General features: G+C 37.1%; 1 protein-coding gene across 2 annotated transcripts in view; it reads left to right on the plus strand.

Moving 5' to 3' along the window:
* SUPT3H (SPT3 homolog, SAGA and STAGA complex component) overlaps nucleotides 1-18,604 on the plus strand; it is a 253,517-nt gene that overhangs the window by 180,745 nt on the left and 54,168 nt on the right. For both annotated transcript variants that reach the window (XM_021527234.2, XM_021527237.2), the window contains exon 7: nucleotides 16,575-16,650. In XM_021527234.2, coding sequence (XP_021382909.1) covers nucleotides 16,575-16,650 — 76 coding nt within the window. The remainder of the gene's footprint in view (nucleotides 1-16,574; nucleotides 16,651-18,604) is intronic.

An 18,604-nucleotide genomic window follows, 5' to 3' on the forward strand; every position in this document is an offset into this window, starting at 1 on the left:
CCTTTTGTATATTTAATTCTTCTTTTTCTGCTTTTATTTTTGGTTTGGCATTTTGTTTTTTTTTTGTTTTTCCATCTGACCTCAGGAATAGCCAAGACTAGTGCAGTTTTTCTACTCAGAAATAAAGAGGTCAGTTTGGTGGTTCATGGGTTATGTTGTCCATACTATTTGATTTCATTCACATAGGATTTTGTGAATGTTACTATTTCATTGAAGTCAGAGAGGATTTCATGAACTGCAGGCATTTAAGCACAAAATTGAGAATCACTTGATTCACTCGATAGTCTCAATCTCCATATTGTCATCTTCCTTTCAGTAAATTCCAGACCAAAATCCACATTTCATAAGATTTTATTACCTATTACCCAGTAACTAGGATCAAATGTTATCATTTTTTTGTTCACATTTGCAAAGCCACAAGGGGCCAAACCTTCCCACCTACATTCACACTCAAGTTCAGATATCATGAAGTCAAAGGATCTGTTGCTAAAGTGAAGGTTATTAAGGTAATCCAAAAGTAAACACATTGTTTCCTAGGGAATGAGAAATACCAGCATTTTTTTTAAAGCTTATTCTGATAGGACTTGTAAATACAAGCTGTACTTGTAAACGGAGAAACGATCCCTAAGATAGGAGCCTGTGGCAGATTTTTTCATAGGGCATGTAATTTTAGTACTGAGAGTAAGAATAAGAACACAGGTTCAATGAAGAATACAAGGTATGCAGGTTAATGTGATTTTACTTTAATCAGTTTTCTTTATAAATGAACAGGAAGGAACTAAAGTGAGCACAGGACATTTCACAACCATAGTAGTTGCCTCCCCTTGTACTGCATTTTCTTGACAAATAAAATGACAGAGGGGAGATTAATATTAGATATGATGAAGAAAATTCTTTACTGTGAGGGTGGTGAGACACTGACACAGGTTGTCCAGAGAAGTCATCCCCATCCCTGGAAGTGTCCAGGGCCAGGCTGGATGGGGCTCTGAGCAACCTGAGATAGTGGAAGATGTCCCTACCCATGGCAGGGGGTTGTAACTAGGGATCTTTAAGGTCCCTTTCAATCCAAACTATTCTATGATTCTATAATTCTCTTTATGCATTAAACTCAGACGTGATTAGCTGCTGGATCTTATAAACTAAATAAAAGCAGTAATTCATTGCATGACTAATAAATACTGAGTCACGACCCAGAGCAGACAAATGTGTGGAAAGCAGGCCTGGCATTCACAAGGACCTTGTTGACAGGCTGGAGAAATAGGCTGACACGAAGGTCAGCAATAGTAAATGTGGATGCTGTAACCCCATGCAAGGGTACAGCGTGTGGGGCAGCCACGTGCTGGGCTGTGTCAGCAGAGGTTACCAGCAGGTCAAGGGAAACAATGATTCCCCATGATCTGGCACTTGTGAGACCACATCTGGAATCTGTGGCCTGTTTTGTACTCCCAAGTACAAGAAGGACTTTGAAATACTGAAGCAGAGGGTCACCAAGAAATATAGGGGGTATATATGATGAAAGGCTGAGAGGCAAAAGCTTCTCAGCCTGAAAAAGAGGAGGCAAAATGGAAATTTCATTAATGTTTCCCAAAAGGGAAATGTCATTGCTGTTTCCAATGACAGGAGGAGATGGAGCCAGACCCTGCTTGAATGTGCATGGTAAAGGACAGAACTTGAACTGATATCTAATGGGAGAAAAACAGTTCTGATCAAAGATTGGAACTGGTTGGCCAGAGAACATGAGGAAGTCTCCATCTTTGGAGGTACCTCAAACTTGGCTGGTCAAGGTGCTGAACCATGTGATCTAATTGGACCTTTTATGAGCAGAGTCAAACTAGAGATCGCTGGAAGTCCCAAAACTTTTCTGGATTAAATTATTCTACCATCCTGTGATCCTGCACTGAAGTTTCCCATTTCAGATATTAAAATGGCTGGTGCAGTGGAATTGGAAGAGCTTTTTAAAGCAAATAGATGACAAACCAGCTCAGATTTCTAAGAACTGTTTTAAAATCTAGGTAGCATATAATTGGACTTTCCAGCTTCTGCACTTTCTGTAATCTGTAGCTGCTGGTATTTCCTGGAATAGATGTTTTATGTACATAAGGAACAGAGTTTTCTGTCTTTCATTTTGTCTTGGTCGCTGTGGTTTATTTTATCTATAATGTTGCTTGCTGTGTTCTTCCGTAAGAATATGATCTGGCTGCTGTGCAAAATTGCACTTGGGGAGAGCTTCACACATCTGCTACAGCAAAGGAACTAGGAGCAGCAAGATTTAAGCTTCCTAAATGTCTGTTGAAGTGGTTAAATACGATTAAGCTGTGCATGTTGCAAAATGGGAGATGCATCCACTTGCAATCCACCAGAAAAAGGACCCACAACATTCTTACAGAACAGCATGGTAATATGCTGCCATATTTTATTCACTTGATCCAAAGCAGCATAATTCCATTTGGATCTTTAACCCCTCAAACTTTAAATTTTGTCTTTTATATTCTTTCTTTCTGCTCTCCCATCTTTGTAAAAATTGAGGATACCTAGTCAGAGGACAAAACCATAATATATTGTCACTAGCAAAACTACTGATTTTGGATACAGAGGAAATTTTAGATCATATTTCATGTGAATTCAGTAAGATCTTGGTGAAGTAGGGGATCACAGTTGAAAGTGTGGGTTTATGTGTACAGAGGTAGCTCTTTTAACTTTATTCTGCAGGTGGTGGCAGGGTTTTGGAATTTCTTTGGCATAAGGAAGAACACAGAATCCTCTTTGGTGTCTTTATAGTATGCTGCACTCCTGGTGTACTATAAGACATTTCTACCACAGCAGTGGCAAGAAAGCAATGCAAAGTGGTAATACAAAACAAAATACACTGATACATGTATTTTATTCTCAGATAATTCCTTAACATATTTTCCACCCTCTGCTTTTGAGTGGCTCATGTGAGGGGCAGGGACAGGGACTCTTTGGTAGCAGTGTTTAAGTGCTGTTGAAACTTCGCCTCCAGCGCTTCGGAAGCAATCATTAAGTTTGGGTTTCCATTTGATCAAACAAAAGAAGGACGGGTAGTCTCTGTCAGGGGGCTGGATTTTATTTCCCAAGGCTAACAGCTATTTCCAGGACTTTGTCAGACCTACTGAGAGTTTTTTCTCCCACTGTCAGATGGTATTATTTAAAATCAGTTCATCCACTTGTGTGGGATCCATATCCTATATCATACAGGCAACTCTGACAAGAAGATGCTTTTACTGGGGGTGTTATTCAAAGCACTGTTGATTTTCTCAGGCTGCAGACATCTGCAGGAAAAGCTTGTAGAACATCCAGCATCTGGTATTGAGTCCTCACTCCTTACACAGACCATATCAAACAGTCTGGAAACGGAACACGTTCCCTACATCCGCTTCGAAATAACTTTTTTTTGTGTTTATTGCAGATGTATTAGCTGTCAGCTCGTATCATCAGCCAATTATTTTATATCTGAAAATTGTAATGGCATCCTCAGATGTACTAAAGTCAGGCAGATTTCCAGCTTCTAATCACACGCTTCTTAAAAGGGGAGTTAACTCTTGACATACCTCAAGGCTGGAGATGTGTTTTCTGCTTCCAGAATTTAGAGGAATGCGTTGGTGAGATGGCTTGTGTACCTTGCCAGCCTTGGTACCTTGAGCTGTATTCTTAAAAAAGAGACAAAAATGCTTCAGAGATGTTGGCATCTTTGAGAAATGCTAAATTTGACTCAAAAAATGTCAGAAAAATTCAGAAACAGTGAGAAATTCAAGATACCACTAATGAAGAATAATTTTTCCTCAGGATGTGTGATGGCATGAGAATCTATAGCAACTTTTAACAGCACAGTCAAGTAATTGATGCCAGACCGTGGCTGTTTGTGTTGCTACACCTTTAATTCTAAATACACTTCAACCTTACAAGCTGTGCCTCAGAATCTTGGTATTAAAGATACTGTTCATTGCATCCTAATGGTGTTAAATCTTTAATTGTAATATTTTAAACTGAAAACATTTTTTTCCATTCCTCTGAGTAGGGCTATTTACTGCTTAATTTTTATTTTTTTTTCATAGATCTTTGATTCACATTGGAACCTCTCCACCTCCCTAAAACTCCCTAATCCTCCATTTCAGTTAGCCCAAACCTCCAGGAAAAATCTAAATAGATGTGAGAAATCCCTAGAAATGTGAACAGGTTTTGACATTTCAAAAACTAAATAATTTTCATTTTCACATTAAATTTAAAAAGTTTTCAGTGACCAGCGATAGGAATATCAGTTTTAACTATAGCATATATTTAATATTTATATAGCTGATTTTGAACAGGAATTAAAGCTGAGGCTTTTTTTCAGGAGGAACTCTTGCAAAGTTCTTGAATTCAAAGCTTTCTATCTTTAAGAAACAAACTGTGGCATGAAAGTAGAACCAAAAAATAAAAAAGAAGAATTCTTTCTATATGGTATCTCTTTTCCCCTTCTGGAACTGACTAAATATTTTACATGCTGAATGAAAGGTGCTAACTCCTTTGGAAGGGATTCTTTTCACTGTAAGCAATTTTAAGAATGTGTGCAGGGAATTGTGTCCTGATTATTTCTGTATGAGACTGATTGAATAAATATTCTATTCAAGAGCCATTATTACTACAGCATAAAAAAATTGTGTGTTAGACACTGCAAATTAGGAAGATGAAAACTAAAATTCCCCAGATTTGCTTTTTTTTCCCTGACAGTCTGAATACTCTTTATGACACTTTTAATTAATGATTAGAAATAAAGCAGTGACTTCTCTCCTATGATGGGGCTTAGAGGGGCTGAGCTGACTTAGAAAAACTAAAAATCCTGGCAATCAGTTTAATAGTTCATAATTAAATTTACAAATCGGATTTCATTTAAATGAATTGTTTTAAAGTGATTTAAATTTATGTAATTCTACAGTATGCAATTACACTGAAGACCGGTGGTTTTGCTTTGAATTTTATAATATTATGGCAATTTTAAAATGTTTCAAGGTATTTTCTAATTATGCATGTGTTGCCAATAGAGGTAAAATTAGGCAAAGCTTTTTCAAAACTCTTTCTTACAGAATCATAGGTAGAATAAATGAAAGGAATAAAATAAATTGTAGTATCATAAATAAATATTTTTAAATACTCTTAGTAAATCAGAATATTCTTAATAAATCAGAATTATAAAATACCTGACATTTCTTAGTTATAGTTGTGATGCACTGGTAAAAGTTATTTTTGTGAGTATGGGCACAAGCTAATATGAATTCAGATTTAGTAAAAGAAAAGTCCAGTAGTTGTATATTTAGACAGCACTTGCAAACCCTTACTTTTGGAACTAAAACTAGCATCCCATAGCCAGCTCTATTTATTAATTAGTGCTGTGTTATGGAGTGTAGTTGAGAGTTTCAGAGATCATTGGCATCCAGTACTTTCTGAGGGATATGAAGATCTGTCCTCACTGAATCAAGTCTTGTTGCAAAGTAAAGGATGTTTAAAATAATCACACACGTCTGTGGAACAGTAGAAGTCTGCTGTAGGGTTTAGCTGAGTTGGTGTTAACATTAGCTCATTATATCAATATTTGTAAGGTTCAGATTCTCCAGGGCTGTTTCTTTGGAAAGCTGCATATATTCATTATCAGTTTAAACCATCAGCACAAGAACTGCCTTTGTCTTGGAAATACAAATAAAAACTTGTCAGTGGAAGATGAGGACTCTTTCCCACCTTACAAGTGAAGGGAGTATGTAACAAAGACTGCAGAAGGCTGAAATTTCAGCTGAAAGTATTATTTTCATGGCATGTCCAATACTAAAAAACTTTAAAATATTTCACAAAAATGTTAATTCTAATGTAACATTGGTTTAAATTCTGTATTACTTAAGCAAATATTTAAATATTATATTAGTTTTTCTGCATACTTGACATGAATATAATTCTACCTTCCTGCCAAGTATGTCAAAACCCAAATTCACTTCCATTTGCCAGGGTAAATGTTTATTTTGTTTTCCACATAATGTGCTCTTTAAAGTGTCACCAGGATACCAAATCTGATGGCTTTTTAATAGAGACATGGTGGGGGTTTTTTGCTTTCATTAGGAAACAGGATAAATTATCAGTGAAGCTAATGGTAATGAACCCATATACAGTAGATGCTCTTTGCTCTCCTTCCCCTCATCTCAGCACTTAAAAAAAAAGAAATTCACATCAAAACTATTGTCATGATACCTCATTTTTATAAATGCATGAAGGGTCTGGAGTTGGAAGTGGTGCTGGTGGGGGCAGAGCAAGGACCAGGATATGCAGAACCATTTCTTCTCTCAAAGGTGATCTGGGATGCCTCAGTGAGGCTCCCCAAACAACTTCTTGGTTTGTTTTGCCATGGAATGGGTGAGATTGTTTAAGAGATAATTCATGGGGAGGTCATTATTAAAAAACTGTGTTTGCTACTTTACTATCTGTGTTACAGAATGTCAGCCTACCCTTATGTAGTTTTTCACGAGTAAGTCAGTTTGACTTTCCAATCTTAGCCAAAGTAACAAATCCGTGTTCATAAATTAAAATCTTGAATTTTCTGCTTTTACATAATATATCAGTAAAGTTTAATTGAAAAGCTTCAGTTCTGCTTCTGATGCAAAATGAAATGTAACTTATTTAAGTATTGCTGTGAAAGTTCCATGCATTTAATATTTTTTTTTTTTTTTTTTTTTTTTAGTTTTTCCTGGGTTTTTTTTCCAAAGAAGGGAATGGGGATGTTTAATAAAAGAACTCCTCTAGTGCCTTTGGATAGTGGTGGGGATTGTTTTGAATTAATGAGAGCATATGTTTCTTTGGTTTTATGTAAACGCTTAATAATTTTGTGGTATATTTATCAATGGGCATGGTATAAGAGACTAACTAAATAGATTGTTCCAAATTAGTCAAATTAGCTGATGGTTTAAATTAGCTTAATTCCAAATGTTAAATCATGTTGTTAAACCCCAGAATCTTCATGTTTTCCTTTTTCCTCTCTAACATTAGAAAGAGAAAAGAGAAAGTAGTGTGAAAAAAAGAAGCATTTGCCAATTAAACAAACTGCCTTTAGGAAAATTATCTTATTATGATTCCATTTCTCATGTATATAGTGGAGATAATTCTCACAAGGCTACTATGAAGACAAATTTGTATTTAAAGAAATTAAGAAACAATAATGAACAGCAGCCTAAAATTTTCAGCATAGTTAAATAAATAACAATATAAAATATTTCAATTAACTTTTGACAAAAGAAATATTCACATCAGGCCAAGTTCTGTTCTCAGTGAAAGAAGTCCCAATTAAAAGCAAAAGAGCATAATGCTTTTGTTCAAAGCCTATCACTTCAGACAGCATTTTTTGGGTTTGTTTTTTTTTTTTTCCTTGGGTCTCCTTTCCTTACTCTTCATACCTGGCACATTGTGAGGTTTGATTGTGTTTTTTTTCTCCATAGTCTGTGCAAGCTGGGAATATACAGCTATGGTGCATCGTGGCATCACCACACACAAGCTTTGTGCTACTTTATTATCAGTGCAAATAAAATGTCATCTTTGAAATGAGCCTTAAATATTATTAATTAAGCCTTTATTTGCACTCAGACATGCTTGGATGTCAAATTAGTAGCAGAACCCAGGTAAGAGTTCTGAATTTTGAGTCTGGTTGTCTTTAAGGTCAGGAAGTATGGACTTTTCAAAAGGCTGCTCAAAGAGCAGACAATTTCAGCCAGATTTCAGCCAGTAGAGCTGAGACATCTTTCTGTTATAAATTGTTTTGAGAAATCACAGAATCAAAAAGATCTTCCATTTCCAACCCCCTGCCATAACAGGTACACTTTACATTATCTCAAGTTTCTCCAAGCCCTATCCAGCCTGGCCTTGGACACTTCCAGGGATGGAGCAGCCACAGCTTCTTTGGACAGCCTGTGCCAGTGCCTCACCACTCTCACAGGGAAGAATTCTATCCTGATATCCCATCTAATCCTTAACTCTAGTAGTGGGAAGCCATTCCTCCTTGTCCTGCCCTTCCCTCCCTTGTCCCAGGTCCCTCTCCAGCTCTCTTGGAGCCCCTTTAGGCTCTGGAAGGGGCTCTAAGGTCTCCCTTCTCTTCTCAGGTTGGACATCCCCAGCTCTCCCACCCTGGCTCCATGGGAAAGGTGCTCCAGCCCTCTGAGCATCTTCATGTCCTCCTCTGGAACTGTTCCAGCAAGTCCACATCCTCCTTTTGTTGGAGATGTGTATCTCAGGCAGTTCCTCCTGGTCACTGTTTTTCTAAGGGAAGCACTTCCTCTTTAGCTCAGTGTATGACTCATTTATTCCCTGAATTTCATGATGTGATTTTTATCTGGAGTTCCATGTCTTGCAATTATCAAATTAAAGGCTTTTCCAAAAGACTAAAGCCCCAACCACAGAATTAGAGTCAGTGGTGTAAATACCACAAGTTGAGAAATGTCTCTATGTTTCTGGTGTTAAGGAAGCAATACATTTTTGAGTACCACTCTGTATTGTTCTCTGGTTACAGCAGACTCTACCAGACAAAATAAATCCGAGTAATTTTGCATTCTCCAGTCATATGCCAAGGAGAGAACACCTACGAGTATTTACTAGCATGTATTTTAATTAATTAATTTTTATGTTTTCCTTTCAGACGTTCATGAACACACACGATTTCATCGTAAAAGTTGATAGATTTGGACTTGTCATGGAAAATGGCTGAGTTGAACTGTTTATTCACATATTCTAGGTGCAACCTTAAACTAGGGGAGGTGTTTGTTGGGTGGCACCCTACAGATATTGGTATCAATTGAAGCTTTGCAGGGGACACTACAGAATCAGGACTTCACCTCTAAGTTGTAAGACCCAGTCTTGGCTTAACAAATGGATTACTGTACTGCACACCGAATTACTTATAAATGCAGCAAAAAATGTATGTCTTTTTAATTTGTGTGTGTAAGTTTTGCCATTGTTCTGGAAATTAGTCTTTTAAAAAAAAAATTAAGAAGCAACCTAACTCAAAAAAACCCCCATTAATTATAAACGTTTGTCATTCTCTGACTGAACGACCATACCTGCACGGATATGTCTGTAGCATTATATTGCTTGTGAATCTTCTGCACAGAATAGTAATTACTCTTGTGCAGGATGACAAAAGAAAGGCCAGTACTGTGAGAACTGGCTGTTCAACTGGGAATGAATACAATACTGTTTTATTAAGACCAAGGGAAAAGACAGAATTGTAATAATTAAAAATAAGATGATTCAAAAGAATATATATTTTTCACATGGTCTGAAACTTACTCTGCTTTCTGCCAGTCAAAATTTTCCTTAATCTTCTATGATCCTCTTTTTAAAATGAAATTTCAGGAGGGCATTTCACAGTCACTGTCAACAGACCTGATTAACAGAGTTAAATTTACAGGACAGTGAATTTCATCACAAATCTTTCTTACTAGTATATACCTTGGGTTCACGTCCTTTTCAACTTAAAGAGTATAAGAACAATCCTCTTGAAGACTTCCTTTCATTTCTCATTTAACATTAGTGAAACTATCAAAAGTATTTTTAGAGCCATGTGTTGATGGGGGCTGTTAGCAGGGAAGTTTCGGCATGCATTTTATTTTTTATTAGGTTTATTCTTTTATTTGCATTTGCCAGTTAAAGCCAGTGAATGAGAGAGGGCTGGTCCCAAGCTGTTCCCAAACTTACCTACTTTACTGAATGTGTTCCTGAACAATTTGTGTCTCTAAATTGAGTAATTCATGTTGTAGCTGGATGAATAGATAGAATATGTCTGAGAATTGAGTTTCATTTAAACTGAGTATGTCTAGGATTGACTGCCAGCTTAACTTGGGGCTGAAACAACCCCCTTCACCTCCTGCCATTCCATTTGGATCAGTAGGAGCAAGACTGGATCTCAAAGCTCTCTCCCACACCTAGGATGGTGAGGAAGTGTGTGAGGTGTGTTGTGCCTGTATTTTGCCCCATAAACAGCCTTGGGGCAAAATCCACTCCTTGAGTTTCTGGCCACAAGTCCAAACTGTCAGCTAAAAGAAATATTTAAAAAATAGAATGTAATGGCTGATTTTGACTGCCACTAAGAGAAAGAATTTAAAGCTCAGGATGCTAAAGAGGCTGCTTTGCTGTCTGTGTCTCCCACGCCTTGCAGTGATCCCTGTTTTGGTGACTGCAGGATTTACTGGTGAGGTGCTAAAACTGTTTATATGAACCTCCTTCATGAATGGATACAGAGTCAGGGTAAGGTTTCAGAGGAATGCTATCCAGAAGATATAAAGGTATCCTCATATTAACATAATATGTAAGGTTTTTGATGTAGAGCCAGATGGAAACCACAGGAAAGTGCTACAGTGTCCTCAACCAGAAAAGTGAGGGAAGTCAGTAGTCTTGATATATTAATATATCAATATATCCCACATAACTTTTTTCATTTGGTAGCATAGTTTATCCAAAATTATTTTATGTTTTTTTGGAAAGCACTGACATAAATTTAATGCATAGTTTTACACAATTCATAATGATGCATATTAGAGAAGAAAAAAATATTTTCCTGTAGAAATCAAAGGTATTCCATGAAATGGAATTTTTTTGTTTCAGGTTCCTCCCCTACATTTCATACTATCAGTAATAAATTTAAACAAGGAATTTGGATATGATATGGAACTGGTTCAAATAAATACAATGTATGTAGATTTTGCATATGTTCAAGGGCAAAGTATTACAGGGGCTGTGAGTCCCAATGAGGAGGTCAGTTCTATTTATTCCTTAAGCAATGAGATCATGACTGCTGGGAATTAATCCATTCATTTTGTTATTGGCTGTGCAATTTCATTTTCTTTCTTTCTTCATAATTCCCTTGAAATTTTTATATAATATTAGATAGTCCTGCTGGCTCCCTTCCCCTACTTATCTGCACATGCTTTGCTGGATTAATTATTTCATAGTTCCGGGGATGGAGGTAACTTTCAGCTGGGCACAAAGCTGTCCTTGTTTATTCTTGAATTGCTTGGAGATCAGAGCAGAAACTGAATTTACTGAGTCATTCTTTACTCTTGGCCCTTGCTTGGCCCTGAAATGGAAGTTGTTGCCCTGTTGGTGCTGATGATCCTCACCCCTCACTCATCAGAGGAGGAGTCATTTCGCTTTCTGAGGATGCCTGAGCTGGGCAGAGTAGACCCAATCCAGCATCCCTCGAGCTCCACTGCTGATGGCCACAGCTGATGGACTTCAGACAAATTCATAGATGTCATCCATTTGACATTTTAAACACTGAGTTCAGGATGAAGTTACTCACTGGAAGTGTCTAATGTCTTTTTTGAAATAAAAGGACTTTAGATGACTAATTAGGTCTTCAGTTCTTCAAGTGAATTTCATCTTTTGTCTCTGAACAGAAATTCTACAATGAAGATTATAATTTTAAAGTATATTTCAATTAATATTTAATAGTTCACTCTTTTCTTCTTGTCATTTACAGTTGTAGAGCCTTAAAATCTCTGTAACATTTGAGATTTTTAAGGTTTTAAGGTCTTAAAACTCTTTTTATTTTAGGGAATTATACTAATAATACTGTGGAGAAAAAAGCAAAACTATTTTTACTGTGAAAATTCATAAAAATTGAGATCAGCTTGGTCTACCAGAAAAAGACCTCATCTTTTCTTCTAGTATTGGGAGCATTGTTCTAAGTACATGAACACTCAAAGCCTTTATTCAATCAAAGGCCCTAAGTTTGCTATGCAGATTTGTTCACCTTAATGTCTGCTACAGAATGTATGGTATGTTCTCTAAGAGATGGGTAAAAAAACCCTGGATTTGGTACTTTATAACCAAATTAAGTATTACATTAGAAAAGCTATTTATCTTTCTCCAAATACCATTTTTTATTTTCTTTATAAAACTCTTAGTAAGCTTAGACTTCAAAAATGCTTACTCCTAACCCCATCCCCTTTTTTTTTGTTGCTTACCAATTCAAGGGATTCTCAGAACAGTAAATACTGTTTTTTCCTTTATGTAAGGGTAGTCTTCAGATAGTGATAATCTTCAGATCATGTCAACATTCAGAAGACTAAAAATGTATTTTCAGCATATTTTGTAAATTCTTTAATATTCAGCTACCTTGTGCTTTATTTCTTGGGTTTTTTGCTGGTTTTTTTTAACCTAGGTAATTTTTCACAGAATCACAGAATGGTTTGGGTTGAAAGAGGCCTTAAATATTATCTCATTCCAACCCCCTGCCATGGCCAGGGACCTCTTCCCAGGCTGCTCAGTCTGGTCTTGGGCACTTCCAGGAATAGGGCAGCCACAGCTTCTTTGGGCTCCCTGTGCCAGGGCCTGGCCACCCTCACAGGGAGGAATTCCTTCCCAATATCCCTGTGTCAGTGTGAACCAATCCCCCTTGTCCTGTGACCCCATCCCTTGTCCCTCTCCAGCTCTCTTGGAGCCCCTTTAGGCACTGGAGGGGGCTCTGAGTTCTCCCTGGATCCTTCTCTTTTCCAGGCTGAACAACCCCAGCTCTCCCAGCCTGGCTCCATAGGAAATGTGCTCCAGCCCTTGGAGCATCTCCATTGTCCTACAGGAATTCGGGCCTTGACCACTCTGTAGTTTTTGTCCTTTCACCCCAGAGCTGTCAGGCACAGCATACCTTTATTAACACCTGTTATTCTCTAGTCTAAATCAAAATTAAATTATTTATTATTCTATTCTGGCAATACGAGCCCTTGCAGGGCAACTTTGGTTTTCCCTGGGATAGCGACCCGGCAGCTTTGAAACCGTGACAGGCCCACAGTGAGAGTTCTTGAGCAGAGGGAATCAGGGAATCACTCCACAGGATGGAAGCCAGCACCTTTATCCCAGCACTGTTGCCAAGCACAAGGGTGTCCAGCCGTGCCACATACGTTTTTCAAATGTTCCAGCTTAGCAGCTCCTGGGCACAATTCCTCCAAACACAGAGCAGTCCGTGAGCAAGTAATGTTTGGCCTCCTGCCTTCTTCCCCCCCACACAAAAAGAGCTTTGTATGTCAAGTGTGAAAGCTTCAGAATGGAATAAAAATAAGATTATTTTTCATCCTGGATGGTAGGTAACAATGTGCAACTCTTCACCTTTTTCTTTCCTCTCCTTTTTTAGTGCTTTATGCTGAAAGAGAGATATAATGCACCACATGTTTGGAAGACTAAGCAGACATTTACTGTGCCAGGTCCTATCTACTGCATCCTTCAGCATGTTCCAAGGAAAGCATGCAAAGTATTTTAACTCTGCTGTATAGCACATAACTCAGCTTCTTAACTGCTTAGAGTGACTGGGACTACTAGAGAGGGAGTAAAAACTATTTTTAATTATTTTGATAAACCAGTTGAGCAGTGTCATTGCTGCCATTTGTTGTATCTGCTTCATTTTTTGAAGCAGGGATGATATAGGAGAAAAAAATACTGCTTGTGGTCTTGAGGAGTGAAGAGGAAAAAGATTTTGTCTTTGGGTTGGCGTTTCCTTAAAGATGACCCAGCTGTGCCACTCATCTGTTCATTTCTGCTGCATTTGATGGTTATTTATAGACTATTCTAAAACTGGGAGGACTAAAGGAATGTCTTTATCCTTCAAACTGTGAGGTTCCATGCCATCATGTCAGGGTTCTTTGGTTAAAGTTAAAAGTTCTTTGGTTCTTTGGTTAAAGTTAAAGAATTAGGAAAAAAAGTAAAGTCCAGTTATTTATGACAAACACAATTTTATTTGGTGGCGGTTTAGAGCATCACACTGGAATCCACTTTTAAAAATTATTTATTTTAAAGAGAGAATTGAAGGAAGAAAATAATTCTATTTCACATATATGTAAGTAATTTTGCTAAATAAAAATATTTGTACAGAGAGAAATCCATTGAAAGAATTTATTTAGCATATGGTAACAACATTAAATCCAGTGTTTAAAAAACCACTGTATACAACTTGTAGAGAGAAATTAAGTCCCTGTTGGAAAAATGCCTCAGCAGCACCTTTCTTTTAATAAACCTTTGAGATTTTTCACTTATAAAGAAACTCGTAATACTTACAATGAAACCTGTAGTCTTTGACAGTGATTTTTCAGAGCTTTGTGGTCTGTTTGCTGAGACTAGCCATTGCTGAATCATTTAATTTAATATAACTGCTTTTGGGATTAATCTGCTTCTGCTGTTCCCATATTACATTATGGGATGCCTTGAAAGTTAAAGTATCCTTGTCAAATTTCGATGTGTTGGGGTTTTTCTATCATCTCAGGTAGGACTTTGAAGAATAATTCCTCCCATTACCATGTCATTTGATTTTGTCTTTCCATGCCTTCCTTTTTGTGTCAAGGGGTTTTAAATCCCTGGGAGGGCTATATGTGAAGGGTAATAGCCAATGGCTTAACATGTAGGTGGCAACAGGAAAAAAAAAAAGGATTACAGAATTTAAATCACATTGAAAAAACACAGCTTTTAAAATTATTTGAAGAAGATATCTCTTAAATATGTGAAAAATTAAACCCCAAATTAGAGGCTTTTATAAAGCATAAAATAAAACTACACAAGGAATTATAGGACTGCTGTTTCTAGGATGTATTATGTGAGAAGTGTCCTGTGCTGTGCAGGAATTCAGATTAGATTATCTCTTTGATGCCTTCTGTTTTCAAAAGTATAGCTGAATTAATTCAGGGGCAAATGAGAGTTCTGTAATGGGTTGAAGTTACATCATGAATTGTGAAAATTATTTTTAAAGGAATAAAAACTCACTTTAGACTTAACATCTTGTTGGAATACGTTAACTGAAAATTTTTACTAATATGAAATGGCAGCTCCTCAAAATCTAGTCATGTTGTCAGAGCCATACATAAGAGAACTGAAAATGCCTGAGTAAAACAATTTATACCATAGTGACTAAAGGTCCAAATATAGTTGAAATGATTGACTGGGTAGAGATGAAAAGAAAGGACTATCCAGGTGTATTCCTGGTCAGCCTGTGGTTTAGTTTACAGCTAAATTGAACATGTTGACTGTGAAGCCAGTCTCATAAATGAAGGGTTGGATGGTTGTAGGAGAGTGACCTAAAAGGCATAGAATAGAGGAGGAAACTGTGAATTTGAAGTGCTAATTTTATTTAACTGCTTTCCCCCCTGATTTGATAGCTGATAAAGCCAAATGCAGGTTGTATAGCATGGGGACACACATATATACATGCATACATATATAGATATATACATACTTATCAATAGCTCTATTGTCTTCTATTAAATCAAATTAAAGAACTCTGCAATTTTGATTTCAACGGATGTAAAATTTTTCAGGGCATCAGAGCAAAAATCATGTCTATGTGTATGGCTTTTCCCTTGTTTTTTGTCGTTGGTGTGAGCATACCTGTACTTTTCATTCTTTGTGGGTGGTTTCTTGAGCTTCATGGGGCTCACTGCACAAGCACAGCCTCAGTGCCATCAGCCTATCCTGACACCACTTTGTGTCAGTAGTGATAGTTCAGGCGTGATGATTTATTAAATGAATTAATTTGGAAGACACTTATATTCCTTTCCTGGTTGTTTAAAACAATCTGCTTGGTTGAGAGATTGGACTAAGCTGTTTGCTTCTGACAGTGACAAACCTTCTTTTTAATCTAATCACCTCTTGCTGCCTCTGATATGTGAAGGGTTTAATCTCTTGTGGAGACCAGATCTTTACCTTGTGAAACTCACCCTTGCTCTGTTGAAGTAAACAGAACTCAAGCACCTGCTCAGACCTAACCATGGACTTCAGTGCTGCTTCAACCACGATTCAATTGCAGCATCCTGTATATGTGGAGGGGGGAGTGTGCATAGTGTTTGTGGTTTCATTACTTGACTCTTTTGAGATTCATTCTTTTGATTGTCACTGGACTCCATGTGAAATACATTCTTAAGTGCACTAGTGAACATTTGAAGATATTTTTTCTCCCACAAGCTCTAATTTGATCTAATTTCCTTTCTTTTCCTGAAGTGTTCAGATGTATAAAAATTGAAGCGTAAATTAATAGTATAAAAAAAAAAAAAAAAAGAAACAGGCACATGTGCCATTTATTTATTACTGGGTATTGAGGGTGGGAAGGGACCCTTCAATGCCCCTCTCTGTCTGGCACATCAGTGTGATGGAATTTATTAATTTCACAATTTAGAAGTGCACAGGTTCAGTTTTGCTCAGTGGAGAACGTGTTGGCCCCAGTTGAGGAGAACATTTTACACACAGGCAGAATACTCATGTGCTTCAGTTTAAACATATATCTTGGTCAGGACAGCAGTGTTCAGCACCTCTCTTCTCTCAGCCCTCACCACTGGGCTGGGTGAGTAGTGTGGAGGCTGGATTTGAAAACAGGAATTGACACTCTCCTCTGGGAAATTTAACTCACAAGACTAATAAGCCATCTGTAGTTTATATTTCTGCATCTTGACTTGTTCAATGCATGTTTAATTTGGGAGGGTTGCTTCAAGGTTGTGGCAAGGGTGCTTTGGTGCTCTAATTTCTGTTGTGGAATGCAGTCTTGTTGGAATAAGGTACATCATGTACTTTTACTCTTTTGTCAGAGAGCAGAAAGACAAACACGAACCATGGACTCGGTCCAGTATGCAGAATTCTGTGAAAGTCGGCAATTGAGTTTTTGTAAGTATTATAATGGCTGCACTATATTAAGATGTTTGATTATTATTTCATTTAATAGAGAGCACACCAGAACCTCATGTTTTTTGAAAGCGCTTTTGTTTCATCCGCAGTAATAAAACTTTGAATTCTTTGTCTGTGTAACTCCTGGGAACAGTTAATTTAGCACAGTTTCAGGCCGTCAGGCAGAGTATTTTATTTGAATATTTACCAAGCTTTCTATGTGCTCAAATACTGAGCTGGTGAGGACGACTGCAAAGACAGAACTGGTGAGGAGTTAATGGATTAAAACCACACTTGCCCAAAGTCTGTCATGGTGGTGCTAAAGTCGGCACATTAGAAACGTTTCATGGCTGCAGGTTTTTTGGAATGCTTCTAAAATTAGAGAAGAGCAGCAAGTTTTGCTTTTATTTCCCGATCCACAGAGACACAAAGAACTTACTAAAGAGTCTTTTCTATTTTAAGCTGTAAGCTCCTGCTGTGGAATTTATTCACCATTAGCCAAGTTCATCAGTATACACCATTCCAACACTAATAACATGATGACAGAATTAGGGCTTTACTAGCACTGAAAACCAACTTACTAGAAGTACTTGTGGGCCACGACTATAATGAGCTGTAAATTAATGGGCTTGATCATGTAGTAAAACATCATTACAGAATTGGTTAAGTGATGACTAAGGTTTTAGGTTAAATGTCAGAGAAGGGGAGGTGAAGGAGCCAGTAAAAATCATGACAAAACAGCACATGATCCTACAGCACACAACTGAGCACAGTGCTATTGTTAAGGAGAGACCTTATCTTGTTCTTCCTTTTAAATTCAGAGAAAGAGTGACTCATTTATGGCAAATAAATGACACATTTGAGATACTGCTCTCCATCAGCAAACATCAGCAAATGTAGGAAAACATGTTTTGTAAGCATTTCTTTTTCTAATTCAATATGTTTTTTATGTTTAGTTATAATTTGGCATCACACATCTGTGAACCATTAGATAAATGATACTTCAGATTAGGGTGACTTCAGGAAATGAGAGGTTTGTGATAAAGTCATTTTTAAAACCCCAAAATTGCCATCTGGAGACAGAACAAATAAAAATCTTAAATTTTCAAAATAAAATAGAATGTTGCTGACTAAGACATTATAAGTGTGATCTATAAAAATATCTCAGTGTTGTTTTCACAGTGTTTTTAAATGTCCATGTCTATATGGTTCTTTTTCACTGACATTTAATGTCATTAAGGAAAAAGAGAATTACAGTGGTTAGAAAATAGTACAAGAAAGACTTGGGCACAAATTCAATTGCACAAAATGAGCTCAATTAGACAGAATGCACTAAAGGCCATGCAGAACATTTGTCCAAGGGCTTTTTTTACTTATTTATTTCAGTAAAAATTGATTGTGTTACTATGTTTAACAAAGTGTATTGCTGTAATGTAAGCCCATAAAAACTGTGTCACAAGAGAATGAACCTGGAAGGGACTTCAGGAAATTTTCTAAAAGTATATATTAATAATCACAGCTCCAGATAGCTGCACTTTAAAGACAGGCAAAAGAAAAGGTCTCTCAAAGGATCAAGTACTACAGAATTGCAAACTTAAATTCTAGGGAACATTTTGTGATGATTTTTTCACCTTCACACTTCTCATGTTTCTTTTTTTTGTTATTTGTTTTTTTCTTTAGTGATGCAATGTAGCCTTCCACTGACCTTTTTTCTGTTTAACACCTGATTTGTCTGTAGCTTTTTAGTCTTGATTGAAAGCTCTTTTTCAAAGAGTTGTTCCCACTTCCTTCAGATGATTTTTCCACCTTGTATTTACTTTGTTTTGGTTGTCCTGTATCACAAACAACCCTCATTAAGATCTCTGGTTTCAATAGCTCCTTTATGTCCACAGATTTCTATGATCATCTTGTCCACTGCTCACCTAAGATCAGCCTCTTTTTTCCCTTCTTTTAC

This window comes from Lonchura striata, chromosome 3 (assembly GCF_046129695.1).
Source record: "Lonchura striata isolate bLonStr1 chromosome 3, bLonStr1.mat, whole genome shotgun sequence".
In the NCBI taxonomy this organism is placed as follows: domain Eukaryota; kingdom Metazoa; phylum Chordata; class Aves; order Passeriformes; family Estrildidae; genus Lonchura; species Lonchura striata.